The sequence below is a fragment of the Schistocerca americana genome, chromosome 5 (genome assembly GCF_021461395.2).
Source record: "Schistocerca americana isolate TAMUIC-IGC-003095 chromosome 5, iqSchAmer2.1, whole genome shotgun sequence".
NCBI classification, from domain to species: Eukaryota; Metazoa; Arthropoda; class Insecta; order Orthoptera; family Acrididae; genus Schistocerca; species Schistocerca americana.
This window is the reverse complement of record NC_060123.1, coordinates 59385540-59399894: the sequence shown is the minus strand read 5'-3', so window position 1 is coordinate 59399894 and position 14355 is coordinate 59385540. Positions and strand designations below refer to the sequence as shown.

At 40.9% G+C, this 14355-nt stretch overlaps 1 protein-coding gene across 1 annotated transcript in view; it reads right to left on the bottom strand.

Annotated features, from left to right (window-relative positions):
* LOC124615912 (ceramide transfer protein) overlaps window positions 1-14355 on the bottom strand; it is a 210772-nt gene that overhangs the window by 80212 nt on the left and 116205 nt on the right. Inside the window, exons 4-7 of the mRNA XM_047144090.1 lie at window positions 13677-13799; window positions 13349-13572; window positions 5341-5502; window positions 1536-1761 (exon numbers count right to left, since the gene is read on the bottom strand). Of these exons, the coding sequence (XP_047000046.1) occupies window positions 1536-1761; window positions 5341-5502; window positions 13349-13572; window positions 13677-13799 (735 nt within the window). The remainder of the gene's footprint in view (window positions 1-1535; window positions 1762-5340; window positions 5503-13348; window positions 13573-13676; window positions 13800-14355) is intronic.

The following is a 14355-nucleotide window of genomic DNA, read 5'->3' as shown; positions in this document are numbered from 1 at the left end:
TTCTGAAGCGAATGCCACGAAGTGGTTCCTTCGTCTTCAGAATCAAATCAAAATCAGAAGGACTTAAGTCTGGGGAGTATGGTGGATGGTACAGTACTTCCAGTCCCATCAACCAAACAGAACAGCCACAGCTTGCGCTGTATGCACCCGCGCATTCTTGTGCAAAATGATGGTTGGGTTGCGCAGAAAGTGTCGCTGCTTCTTTTGCAAAGACGGTCACAGGTTATGCTCCAAAACCGAACAGTAATACTGTGCACTGACAGTCATCCATGGAGGAACATAATGCGTTAGGGTAACACCATCATAGTCGTACACAAGAATCACCATAACTTTAACTGTTCCATTTGCACCATCAACAGAAGAGGCTCTGCTAACAGTATACTATGCCTTCCACATCGCTGGCAATGGGTTGTACACAACGCTGGTGACTACTTCGAAGGACAGTAACAGGTGCAAACATGTAACTCTTTTGAATCGGTTGTAAATAAATAGTTGCCACTATTTAAGTTCTAAACGTCATAGTAAATGCTGTGTGAGCACTCTGCGTGGTATGCTGTATAATCATTTATTAGTTATGAGTAACTGAACCCCACAGATTATCTTTTATTACTAACAACATAGTATTAGCTACAATACATGTGCGACTGAAACTAGAAGTTGAAAAATTGTTTTGTTTAAGTGGCAGCTTACCTAAGTGAGCATGTCATTATTGAAATAATTAGTAGATGTTAAGTATAATCTACACTTAATTAATTTTACTTCATCATAGATTCCTTTTTTTATCCTTTCTTTTGCCCACATATTCTTTTGTGTCTTTATCTTAGATTCTTCTTTTCTTTTCACATGTTTTTTCAGTTTCTACTAATGTCCACCTTTCACACTGTAGTATCAAGTAATAGATAAAAACAGCAACTGAGTAATGTACGAAGAGTATCTTTGTGCATTCAAATATTTTGTCAGCTATGTAAGACAACACTCGAAGAGCTTCACCAGATCAACACAGTTTCTGGCTTGCGTAATTATCTACGTAAGTCTCACTTAAATGTACCATGTCCTTATTGCCAAACGGTCTTCATTTTCTGTTTTAAGATCTTGTCTCTCAACAATAAATACACTTTAATGACATAATAGTCAGCAGCCACACAATCAGCGCACAGTCCGCTTTTGCATTCCACACTGTGTACATTTCTGTCATACTTGAGCATTCTCATGTGTTTTACCTGCGTGAAACTACGACTGGTGATTTCTGTGTGTTCTGTGAGCTTTCTTGTAATGGTTGAAACACCTAAAAGGCACCAAGAGTTTCACAAACAGGCAAGGGACCTTATTTTTAAAGAGTACTCAGTCTTCAAACATGAGGCAGATTCACACGAGCCAATCTGCGAAGTTGCCAAAATGCAAGAACATACTGTAGCAGCCTGTGGTGATATCGGTGCATTTCCAGCCAAGCTGATAATGCAGCATTTCTTGTGAGCTGCACAGCCAGAGACAATGCTATCACCAACAATAGAAAGAATTTAAATTATCAGACTCACTTTCCCAGTCCATGCGGTAGTCTGGTGAGAAGAAGTAATGGCACATCTCGTGCCCCGTGACTCCTTTCACCACATGGCAAGCTTTCAGTGGGTCCACCACCAGTCCATCGACCTCTTCCTCTCGCTTGTACATCTTCATCTCCCCATCTTCAGCAAACAACTGCCAGCCTCCCTCACCCACACCGAGTCTTGCATAATGCAACTGCTCCACGGTTATCCTATCTATCTGTAAGAAACAGACACCATTTAAAACAGGTTTGTCTGGAGATCACAGAAATATGAGACATAAGGACTGTCACTAATGTGCAAATGAGACACACAGATGGGCAACTGAAATGTATTGACAAAATAAAACGTTTGTAATGGGCTAGATTATAACTCCTATGCACATTATAAACCATCTGTGCAGCAAAAAGTGAAGTTCAACAATGTTTTAAACGGGTTTTAGTAGGCTACAAACTCTATTAACCAAATTATGATGAGGTCAGCTTGCACTGACTGTTAATGTACTGCATTTTCTCAGCTCTTTTTTGTGTTGGTACTGGTGCTTAACATACATGTTGCCAAACGAAATTACATAAACAGCTAGAGACCTGACATGAGGGGCCTTCTTTTTATGAATCTCAATACTGAAATACTACTACTGTTATAAAAAGAAGGCAGCCAAAAAGAAGACTGAGGGCACACTGAGATTCTCCTAAAAGCAGTTTGTAAAGGACCAGCATGGCAGCTATGGTGATGCAACCCACGCATTAGATCTGTAAAATTGACCTCCTTCACTGTAAATGAATGCAACCCTTTGCAATGGTGTGCCTGTAGTCGTGACACTACAGAGGCGCACAACTTGACTGTTATTCAAAGCATTTGTGGATCACAGACAAAGTCACAGCTGGTACTTTTGGGATCTCTAGCATTTACAGTGATTATGCTTTACAGTATCATCCACAGGCACTGGAACTACATCTTGACTCGGTATACTTCTGTCACTCCCTTGTGGAACCACTGAGATGGGCCACACTATCTCCACTGATAGCTGTTCCACAATTATCTCATTTAGATGGGCTACACAACACTGAAGAGATTTTGGCTGTTCCTTGGAACCTGTAGTGAATGGGGAGCCCACATTTGAGGAACGTACAAATGTCCCATCAATCACCTCTCACCCAACACAACACACAGTTGGAGTTGTCAGTTCGTGTCCACATATGAGTAAGTATAAATGGTAGGCTCAGTGCCAGACTACAAATTCAAGCACCCAACATTCAGTCTTCTGTCAATAGAAGGATTTCCTTCAAACACTTCTTTCACTTCTGGCAAAGATTTGTTAATATCAAAAGTGACAAAATGCACTGTGAACTGTGTTTTGGAGATCACATTAAACTGGCTCGATTAATCAATTTAGAGGCTGAAGGAAGGCAAGGGCATACCACCTCCACTAGGGCACACCAGCTCCACTAGAACTTCTCTTAGTAGAGTACTGTGATGTTCAAACCAACCTTCAGTTTGATGTTAGCTTTGCTCTAACATTATGCCTAACTTCAGAAGAGGGGAAGGTGGGTGGAATTTCTAATCCTTCTCAGACAACAAATAACATGATACTTGATATCCACCAATGAAAATGTAATAATCAGATAATCCAAGGGTATTTCAAATATCACCTGGATGAAGATAAGGACGTGACTGACTGCAGAGCTCCTGCCTCAAGGAGAGCTGCACAGCACTACAGCTCTCGGACAGTCTGTTCTCACTACCATAATTCAAACAAAATGGTACCTTCCACACAAGTTTAGTTTTGCAAGCAATCCATGGCTGTCACCGCAGCAGCTGAACAGAGGCCTGTTGCTGTTGTTGTTGTCTTCAGTCCTGAGACTGGTTTGATGCAGCTCTCCATGCTACCCTATCCTGTGCAAGCTTCTTCATCTCCCAGTACTTACTTCAACCCACATCCTTCTGAATCTGCTTAGTGTATTCATCGCTTGGTCTCCCTCTAAGATTTTTACCCTCCACGCTGCCCTCCAATGCTAAATTTGTGATCCGTTGATGCCTCAGTACATGTCCTACTAACCGGTCCCTTCTTTTTGTCAAGTTGTGCCACATACTCCTCTTCTCCCCAATTCTATTCAATACTTCATCATTAGTTATGTGATCTACCCATCCAATCTTCAGCATTCTTCTGTAGCACCACATTTCGAAAGCTTCTATTCTCTTCTTGTCCAAACTATTTATCGTCCATGTTTCACTTCCATACATGGCTACACTCCATACAAATACTTTCAGAAACGACTTCCTGACACTTAAATCTATATTTGATGTCAACAAATTTCTCTTCTTCAGAAACACTTTCCTTGCCATTGCCAGTCTACATTTTATATCTTCTCTACTTCGACCATCATCAGTTATTTTGCTCCCCAAATAGCAAAACTCCTTTACTACTTGAAGTGTCTCATTTCCTAATCTAATTCCCTCAGCATCACCCGACTTAATTCGACTACATTCCATTATCCTCGTTTTGCTTTTTTTTTATGTTCATCTTATATCCTCCTTTCAAGACATTGTCCATTCCGTTCAACTGCTCTTCCAAGTCCTTTGCTGTCTCTGACAGAATTACAATGTCATCGGCGAACCTGAAAGTTTTTATTTCTTCTCCATGGATTTTAATACCTACTCTGAATTTTTCTTTTGTTTCCTTTACTGCTTGCTCAATATACAGATTGAATAACATTGGGGAGAGGCTACAACCCTGTCTCACTCCCTTCCCAACCACTGCTTCCCTTTCATGCCCCCTTGACTCTTATAACTGCCATCTGGTTTCTGTACAAATTGTAAATATCCTTTTGCTCCTTGTATTTTCCCCCTGCCACTTTCAGAATTTGAAAGAGAGTATTCCAGTCAACATTGTCAAAAGCTTTCTCTAAGTCTACAAATGCTAGAAACGTAGGTTTGCCTTTCCTTTATCTATTTTCTAAGATAAGTCGTAGGGTCAGCATTGCCTCACGTGTTCCAACATTTCTACGGAATCCAAACTGATCTTCCCCGAGGTCGGCTTCTACCAGTTTTTCCATTCATCTGGAAAGAATTCACGTTAGTATTTTGCAGCTGTGACTTATTAAACTGACAGTTCGGTAATTTTCACATCCGTCAACACCTGCTTTCTTTGGGATTGGAATTATTATATTCTTCTTGAAGTCAGAGGGTATTTCGCCTGTCTTATACATCTTGCTCAGGCCTACTCTAATCAATTTCAATCTCGAGGTGAGCACAGTTACACAAGACCTTACCATTCTGGGTCAGACCACCAGGCCCATGCACCACATCTCCAGCTTGGAACACCCTCTACTGCTAGCCTCTCCCCATTAAGAGTCCACTCAGGACCTACGTTCTATTGACTGCTAATACTGATAAACCAAGATCTAGAGTTACATGCACTATATTGGTGATAAGTGACTGAGACAGACAGTTCTCACACATCTTTATTCCTAAAACCTTCATATGATAAAATACAGTCAACATTGAGATCCTAACTGTGTCTGGTACAAAATACTCTTCTGTTAATGTTCGTAGCACTTGCATAAAAATTCACTGAGACGCTCTATGTCTGAATCAAACTGACAGCATTGAACAAAATTACACATCCTAAAATACAACACTGACTGAATTGTCTCAACCCTCACACAAAAATTTAGTCCAAAATTGTATTAAATGCCTCTGCAAAAGACCAACAACAAATCACAATTAAGAAGACAGGGGACACTATTTTATCCATTAAATTTACTAGAGTAGGTAATTCTAAATGTTCGGTTCTTACTTCAGGCCACAGTGGGTGTTGTGAGGCTTTAGACAAGAGAGGCTTCATGCTACTCTTGTTTTTGAGTCGTTCCCTGAACTCGTCCTCCTCCTCCAACCTGTCCAATCCAGTTTCAACTGCGTCATAAAATTCTTCATCATTTAGAGCACTGTGAGGTCCTTCCTGAAAACAGTGAGCATCTTTCTTTGCTGCCACAGGATAGGAGAAAAATACTAAAATATGAACATACAGTGTAACATGGACACATGACATTAGGATTTTATCCAGTGCTACGCAGACCCTCCTGTTGTTGAAATTAACATGTCAGACTTGGTAGGACATAATGAAAACAAGAGAGACAGATTATAATGCCTTCTGCTATCTGAAATATAGACTCAAAGAGGAATTATGAATGACACACATTAATCTAAGTGCAACTTTCTGCACCACAATAGTGTATACAATAATATCAAAAGACCACAGGGATTAAAAATTATAAACTACAAAAAAATTAAGCTAGTTCTGTGTGCGTGTATTGAGGGGGGGGGGGGGGGGGGGGGGGAGAAGAAGGTGCAGTGTCACTGTATAGTAAAGCAGGCACGACATACATCAAGCTGCTTGCCTCCATGAAAAGCCATTGACAAACTGTGGCCCAGAGAGTGCTGGACCACCCAGTTGCTTAACATGTTGACCAAAATAACATGCTTCACTTCAATGATTGTTTCACAATCTGTGCCATCTGGATCATTACAAAAAGCACCCACTTTTCAAAAGTGTGCAGATGGGAACTCTTTTAACTGCAACATATTCTATGTTCCCACAACTGTCCTTGACTCAACCTTCATTAGTCACTGTCCTTCACGCACCTATCTTCTTCTCTGTTCCCACTCCAGCACTGCATAGCCTTCAATTCCACCAACACACCTGCTAGTCTTCTTGCCCCTTAGACAACTTCCCCCCTCCCCCCACCCCCACCCAAACCTCTCGACTGCATCTAGCATCACCACCATGTTCAAGTACCCTCCCACGAGCAGCACCATTTCTCCCTCCACTTCCATGCCCCAGCCATCTCCCTATACCCACCACCCACAAGTTGCTTCTCTCATTAGGTACAGCTGCTGCAGGCAGTTCAGCCTCAGTGACCAGAGACAGTGCTCATGTGTGAGTGAGTTGTGTTTATGTGAATGTCTGTGTGTTTTCTACTTTAGAAGAAGGCTTTTTGACCAAGAGCTTGAATGTATAGGAGACTTTTTTATTGTGTGTCTGTGACTCAGCATCTCCTCTATATATGGCAGCACTCTGTTCTTTTTATAATATTTTATTTATTTATTTATTTATTTACTTATTTAATTACTTGACCCAATCTGATTAGGTCAATCAGGTCTTCTCTTACATCAGACAAGGGTTTCATACATGGTTTCACACATACAGTACCTTTTGTTTTTTTCAATCATAGTTACCTAAGAAACAACAGTTTTAATATGGGAAATAGTATTAAAATTGTTTGAGTGTCTGAAGTGGCAATATAAGTAAATAATACTAACTGTGAACTATTGAAGTTAATACTGGCAATACTTGTACTATTGCAGCTGCTGCCACTAATAGTGATAACAGTAGCAGTAATAGTAGTAATAACTACAATAACAATAATCATCATGGCAGATATAAAAAGAATTTATAGGTGACAAGATACACGTTTTCTGATATAGCGAGCCTTGTGGAAAGGAAAATTAAGGATGTAATAGCGAAGTCCCCCCCATGAACCATGGACCTTGCCGTTGGTGGGGAGGCTTGCGTGCCTCAGCGATACAGATAGCCGTACCGTAGGTGCAACCACAACGGAGGGGTATCTGTTGAGAGGCCAGACAAACGTGTGGTTCCTGAAGAGGGGCAGCAGCCTTTTCAGTAGTTGCAAGGGCAACAGTCTGGATGATTGACTGATCTGGCCTTGTAACAATAACCAAAACGGCCTTGCTGTGCTGGTACTGCGAACGGCTGAAAGCAAGGGGAATCTACAGCCGTAATTTTTCCCGAGGGCATGCAGCTTTACTGTATGATTACATGATGATGGCGTCCTCTTGGGTAAAATATTCCGGAGGTAAAATAGTCCCCCATTCGGATCTCCGGGCGGGGACTACTCAAGAGGATGTCGTTATCAGGAGAAAGAAAACTGGCGTTCTACGGATCGGAGCGTGGAATGTCAGATCCCTTAATCGGGCAGGTAGGTTAGAAAATTTAAAAAGGGAAATGGATAGGTTGAAGTTAGATATAGTGGGAATTAGTGAAGTTCGGTGGCAGGAGGAACAAGACTTCTGGTCAGGTGACTACAGGGTTATAAACACAAAATCAAATAGGGGTAATGCAGGAGTAGGTTTAATAATGAATAGGAAAATAGGAATGCGGGTAAGCTACTACAAACAGCATAGTGAACGCATTATTGTGGCCAAGATAGATACGAAGCCCACGCCTACTACAGTAGTACAAGTTTATATGCCAACTAGCTCTGCAGATGACGAAGAAATTGAAGAAATGTATGATGAAATAAAAGAAATTATTCAGATTGTGAAGGGAGACGAAAATTTAATAGTCATGGGTGACTGGAATTCGAGTGTAGGAAAAGGGAGAGAAGGAAACATAGTAGGTGAATATGGATTGGGGGACAGAAATGAAAGAGGAAGCCGCCTGGTCGAATTTTGCACAGAGCACAACATAATCATAACTAACACTTGGTTTAAGAATCATGAAAGAAGGTTGTATACATGGAAGAACCCTGGAGATACTAAAAGGTATCAGATAGATTATATAATGGTAAGACAGAGATTTAGGAACCAGGTTTTAAATTGTAAGACATTTCCAGGGGCAGATGTGGACTCTGACCACAATCTAGTGGTTATGACCTGTAGATTAAAACTGAAGAAACTGCAAAAAGGTGGGAATTTAAGGAGATGGGACCTGGATAAACTAAAAGAACCAGAGGTTGTACAGAGATTCAGGGAGAGCATAAGGGAGCAATTGACAGGAATGGGGGAAATAAATACAGTAGAAGAAGAATGGGTAGCTTTGAGGGATGAAGTAGTGAAGGCAGCAGAGGATCAAGTAGGTAAAAAGACGAGGGCTAGTAGAAATCCTTGGGTAACAGAAGAAATATTGAATTTAATTGATGAAAGGAGAAAATATAAAAATGCAGTAAGTGAAACAGGAAAAAAGGAATACAAACGTCTCAAAAATGAGATTGACAGGAAGTGCAAAATGGCTAAGCAGGGATGGCTAGAGGACAAATGTAAGGATGTAGAGGCCTATCTCACTAGGGGTAAGATAGATACCGCCTACAGGAAAATTAAAGAGACCTTTGGAGATAAGAGAACGACTTGTATGAATATCAAGAGCTCAGATGGAAACCCAGTTCTAAGCAAAGAAGGTAAAGCAGAAAGGTGGAAGGAGTATATAGAGGGTCTATACAAGGGCGATGTACTTGAGGACAATATTATGGAAATGGAAGAGGATGTAGATGAAGATGAAATGGGAGATATGATACTGCGTGAAGAGTTTGACAGAGCACTGAAAGACCTGAGTCGAAACAAGGCCCCCGGAGTAGACAATATTCCATTGGAACTACTGACGGCCGTGGGAGAGCCAGTCCTGACAAAACTCTACCATCTGGTGAGCAAGATGTATGAAACAGGCGAAATACCCTCAGACTTCAAGAAGAATATAATAATTCCAATCCCAAAGAAAGCAGGTGTTGACAGATGTGAAAATTACCGAACTATCAGCTTAATAAGTCACAGCTGCAAAATACTAACGCGAATTCTTTACAGACGAATGGAAAAACTAGTAGAAGCCAACCTCGGGGAAGATCAGTTTGGATTCCGTAGAAACACTGGAACACGTGAGGCAATACTGACCTTACGACTTACCTTAGAAGAAAGATTAAGGAAAGGCAAACCTACGTTTCTAGCATTTGTAGACTTAGAGAAAGCTTTTGACAATGTTGACTGGAATACTCTCTTTCAAATTCTAAAGGTGGCAGGGGTAAAATACAGGGAGCGAAAGGCTATTTACAATTTGTACAGAAACCAGATGGCAGTTATAAGAGTCGAGGGACATGAAAGGGAAGCACTGGTTGAGAAGGGAGTAAGACAGGGTTGTAGCCTCTCCCCGATGTTGTTCAATCTGTATATTGAGCAAGCAGTAAAGGAAACAAAAGAAAAATTCGGAGTAGGTATTAAAATTCATGGAGAAGAAATAAAAACTTTGAGGTTCGCCGATGACATTGTAATTCTGTCAGAGACAGCAAAGGACTTGGAAGAGCAGTTGAATGGAATGGACAGTGTCTTGAAAGGAGGATATAAGATGAACATCAACAAAAGCAAAACAAGGATAATGGAATGTAGTCTAATTAAGTCGGGTGATGCTGAGGGAATTAGATTAGGAAATGAGACACTTAAAGTAGTAAAGGAGTTTTGCTATTTGGGGAGCAAAATAACTGATGATGGTCGAAGTAGAGAGGATATAAAATGTAGGCTGGCAATGGCAAGGAAAGCGTTTCTGAAGAAGAGAAATTTGTTAACATCCAGTATAGATTTAAGTGTCAGGAAGTCATTTCTGAAAGTATTCGTATGGAGTGTAGCCATGTATGGAAGTGAAACATGGACGATAAATAGTTTGGACAAGAAGAGAATAGAAGCTTTCGAAATGTGGTGCTACAGAAGAATGCTGAAGATTAGATGGGTAGATCACATAACTAATGAGGAAGTATTGAATAGGATTGGGGAGAAGAGAAGTTTGTGGCACAACTTGACCAGAAGAAGGGATCGGTTGGTAGGACATGTTCTGAGGCATCAAGGGATCACCAATTTAGTATTGGAGGGCAGCGTGGAGGGTAAAAATCGTAGAGGGAGACCAAGAGATGAATACACTAAGCAGATTCAGAAGGATGTAGGTTGCAGTAGGTACTGGGAGATGAAAAAGCTTGCACAGGATAGAGTAGCATGGAGAGCTGCATCAAACCAGTCTCAGGACTGAAGACCACAACAACAACAACATAGCGAAGTGAGTACATACAGGGACAATGGTAATCCATATTGTTGCTTTTGTAGGTAAGCCATTAATTGTCTTCTGAAGCTGGATATATTATCCAGTATGCTAATATAATGCAGGAGGTTATTCTAGAGTCAGGTTCTTGCCACTGAGATGGACTTTGTGAAAGTGGCTGTTCTATGGAGGGGGACAAAAAGGGTTTTTGCTCTGATTGGAATGGGTGTTTCTGCCATATTGTTCACATGACAGCATTAAGGTCGAGAAGAGAGATGAGGGACAGTATTTGTTGATAATACAATAGAGAGGCCGAGGATATGGAAATCTCTGCACTTGCCTTCACACAGACAAGATAACTGAGCATATGATGGTTAAAGATGATCAAAGAGCCGAACATTATAGATATAACCAACAAAAGCATTCATAACCAATTCCAGAACTGTGAGCTTTCCTGAGAAAGGCCTTGCAAGATAACATCACTGTGATCAACAATTGAAAGTATGAGTGTTTGTACAAGTTTGCTTTTCAGGTCAAGAGGGAACAGCTTTTTGTATTTTTGTAGGGCATGGAGAGATGCTGTAGCCTTCTCGCACGTTGCAGTTACAGGCTCAGTCCAATTTGGATTTTCATCTAGCATTACTCCTTGACTCTTTACTGAAGTAGAGAAATTGATATCTGTCCAATTTAGGGTTAAAGATGGTAGGGATTCTCAATATTACAGGTTAATGAGCCTAAAATGGCCAACCAGTACAATGCGGTTTTTGGGTGTGTTGAACTTTAACCCTATATCCTTCACCCATTTTGATGGTGCACACTGGTTGGTACTGAGATTCCCTATAGCAGTCTTCAAGTGCATTGATTTTTCCATTAGATACAACTGGAGATCATCAGCATACATATGGTACTTGCAGTAGGGCAAAATTGATGAGACATTACTAATGTACAATGGAAAAAGTGTAGGACCTAATACGAAAGAACAGGGGATGCCTGACACTACCTGCCTCCATTGTCATTTTATGGTGCCAGATATGACTTACTGCTGAAGAGACGTCAGGTATGAGTGAAATCACTGCACTGCATTTGGCCAGAAATTTAGGCTGCTAAGTTTAGCACATAAAATGTCAAAGTTGACAATGTCAAAGGCTTTGTTTAAGTCTAAGAAGCACATGATAGCTGCCATAGCTGCCTCTTGTGCATCCATGGCAAGGTTCAGCTCATCCACAATGTTTATGGAAACATGATCGTATTCATCTAGTAGGTTATTTGTAGTTCGGTAGTTTGCCAGCTGGTCATTAACTTCTATACATAACTATACGTTCTAATATAACAACGAAAATTTCTTTGCTTCTTATCCCATCCAGTAAGTCTCCCCTGACCTGGAGTTCTGGGTGACTCTCCTGAAATGTACCCCTCTCCGTAAACCGATCCAGTCCTCTTCTTTCACCCCTCTTCCTTCCCCTTCAACTCTTCTACCAGAAGAAAGAGCGACTTGCTCCGAAACCTTGTAAAAGTTAAATCCTTTTGAGTGTGTTTTCCCCTGCCACCACTTGATGGGTATGTTTTTTATCTATCCATTTACATTACATTAACTATACGAGGTGCTATACAAGATTTTCAGGACTGGTAAGGCCACTTGTTGAAAAACTTACCTTTCGACTAAAAGTCACCATCACCCTCAAAGTAGTTCCCATCCACACATACACACTGGTCCCAGTGCTTCTGCCACTGGTCAAATGTTTTCTGTAAGTCCTGCTCTTGAACCCCCTCTTAAAGAGTGTTGAACCGACAGCCTTTCAACTTGAGTTTCAGTTTTGGGAATAGTGCGAAGTCGCAAGGTGCCAAATCTGGCGAGTACCGTGGGTGAGGTACAACCGCCATGTTGTTTTTTGCCAAAAAGGTCCTCGTGAGCAAGGCCGTGTGACAGGGTGCGTTGCCGTAATGCAGCAGCCAGTTCCCTTGACACCAAAGTTCAGGCCACCATCGCCGTACGTTTTCACAGAGCCGTTGCAAAACATCACAGTAGTATGCGGAATTCCTTGTTTGGTTGGTTGGGATGAATTCCTTGTGCACAATTCCCTTGGTATCAAAGAAAACGATGATCATGCTCTGCGCAACAGACCAAATTTGTTGTGATACAGCTCGTGATATGACAGTGTGATCCATTACTGCCATTTGCATGATATGCCCGTCATTGTGTGTAGTGGTGCAATGAGGCGAGCGCAATCTGTCTCATTGGTCTGTCATTCCCTCCTGCATCCTGAGATTAGATATATGCATCACAGTTGGTTGGATCCATCTGACATGATCATTTTTCTGAAGGATGATCCACAATCCCTATAGGCAACTATTCTTCCTTGGTCGAACTCTGAAAGGTGCTCCTAAGACGCTCACTATATTCTATGAGGAATACTGAAACTGTTTACGCAAAACAACTGCACAAAAGAAGATTCCATTACATCCACATGACCACCTGTACCATTTTACAAAGAGCTTGCAGGTGGTGCTACTCGTGCCTGAGATGTGTGCTTCCACTCAAATACTAATCATGTGCACCTCCCATTGCTGCACACACATACTGCAAATTATACCTGATTTGGATGCTTCCTTCAGACTGTTGCTTTTTGGATGGCGAGCAGTGTACATGGTACATTATAAGACTTTCTTTAATGATCAGAGTTATTTCTGGATACACTTGTTTTCTGTTTCATGTTTAAATGTACATAGCCATTTTGTATGCACCATTAATAATTTAATCACTTACCTGTGAGGGTATAGTTAATAGCTGTCTTTCCTTACTTAATAGTGCAAAAAATAATGTACACGCAAATCCCATTTTCATTCTTTGAACGTGCAATTTGAATTCAATGATCTTAAATGTGCTACTGAATGCTAGTTGGTCTGACATTTTGGTAACATCTGAGCCCCCCCCCCCCTCTCTCTCTCTCTCTCTCTCTCTCTCTCTCTCTCTCTCTCTCTCTCTCTGGATGTCTACCTCATAATCTGGGCTGCTATGTATGATGAGACGGCGGGATGCAGCAGTGCGTGCCTGCTCTTCCGCCTTCCGCCTCTTCTCCACTTCACGTTCCATCCTACGCCTCCACACTTCTTCGCGCTGTCCAACCAATTCCACACAGTGCTGCAGGGTTGCTATCACTCCTGCAGCTGTGGCCTTGAAAGTTAATGCTTCCCCTTTGAAGTCTGCGACTTGAAGTTCTCCTACAACAAGTTATCAAATTTTAAATATAGCCAGGACATACAACACTCATACACAGACAAATTGAGTAACGCATAAATAATTAGTATAATCAAATTGTACAAACCGGATGCACCACGGAGTGATGGAGTTGTTTCGGCACAAGCATCAAAGTATTGTTGAAGAGTATCAATTTGCTGACAGAGTATGTCTCGAAAAGTTTCTATTTCGGCAACTTTTTCCTTCAAACCTGAAAGACAGTCAAATAATTGAGTCTATGTTTGCTTAAGGCCATGAAAGATATATCACAAAACTTTTACACTTAAAAGCTATGTCTACTGAAACACAAATGAGAAGCCACTGGAAAGCTATCTGCATAGTGCCACTTCAATACTGCGTACTTAGTGGGATGCAGTGTCCTAGGTAACATATTTCTAGTACTTGTAAAGAGTAAATCTATCCTCATAAGATAAAAATAATGTTCATTGTGTAACACTGTTTGTGTGATAAATTAACAACAAACAACAAGTTGAATTCACACTAAAAAACTCATTTTCAGTTTAAATATTGAAGCCACACCAATCAGTTGATATATGGGGAAGTAAAAAATTTATTTATTTATTACCTGGTTGAACTTAGTAGCCTGCAATCTAGATACTACTACGATGGATCCCACATTCTATTTATTACATAACTACGATAAAGAAATGATACACAACTGTTGCATTCATTACCTATTTGTGTATATAACATTGTTTGGTAGTACAAAAATAACTGAAAGAATGATATTTCAAACCACCCCCCCC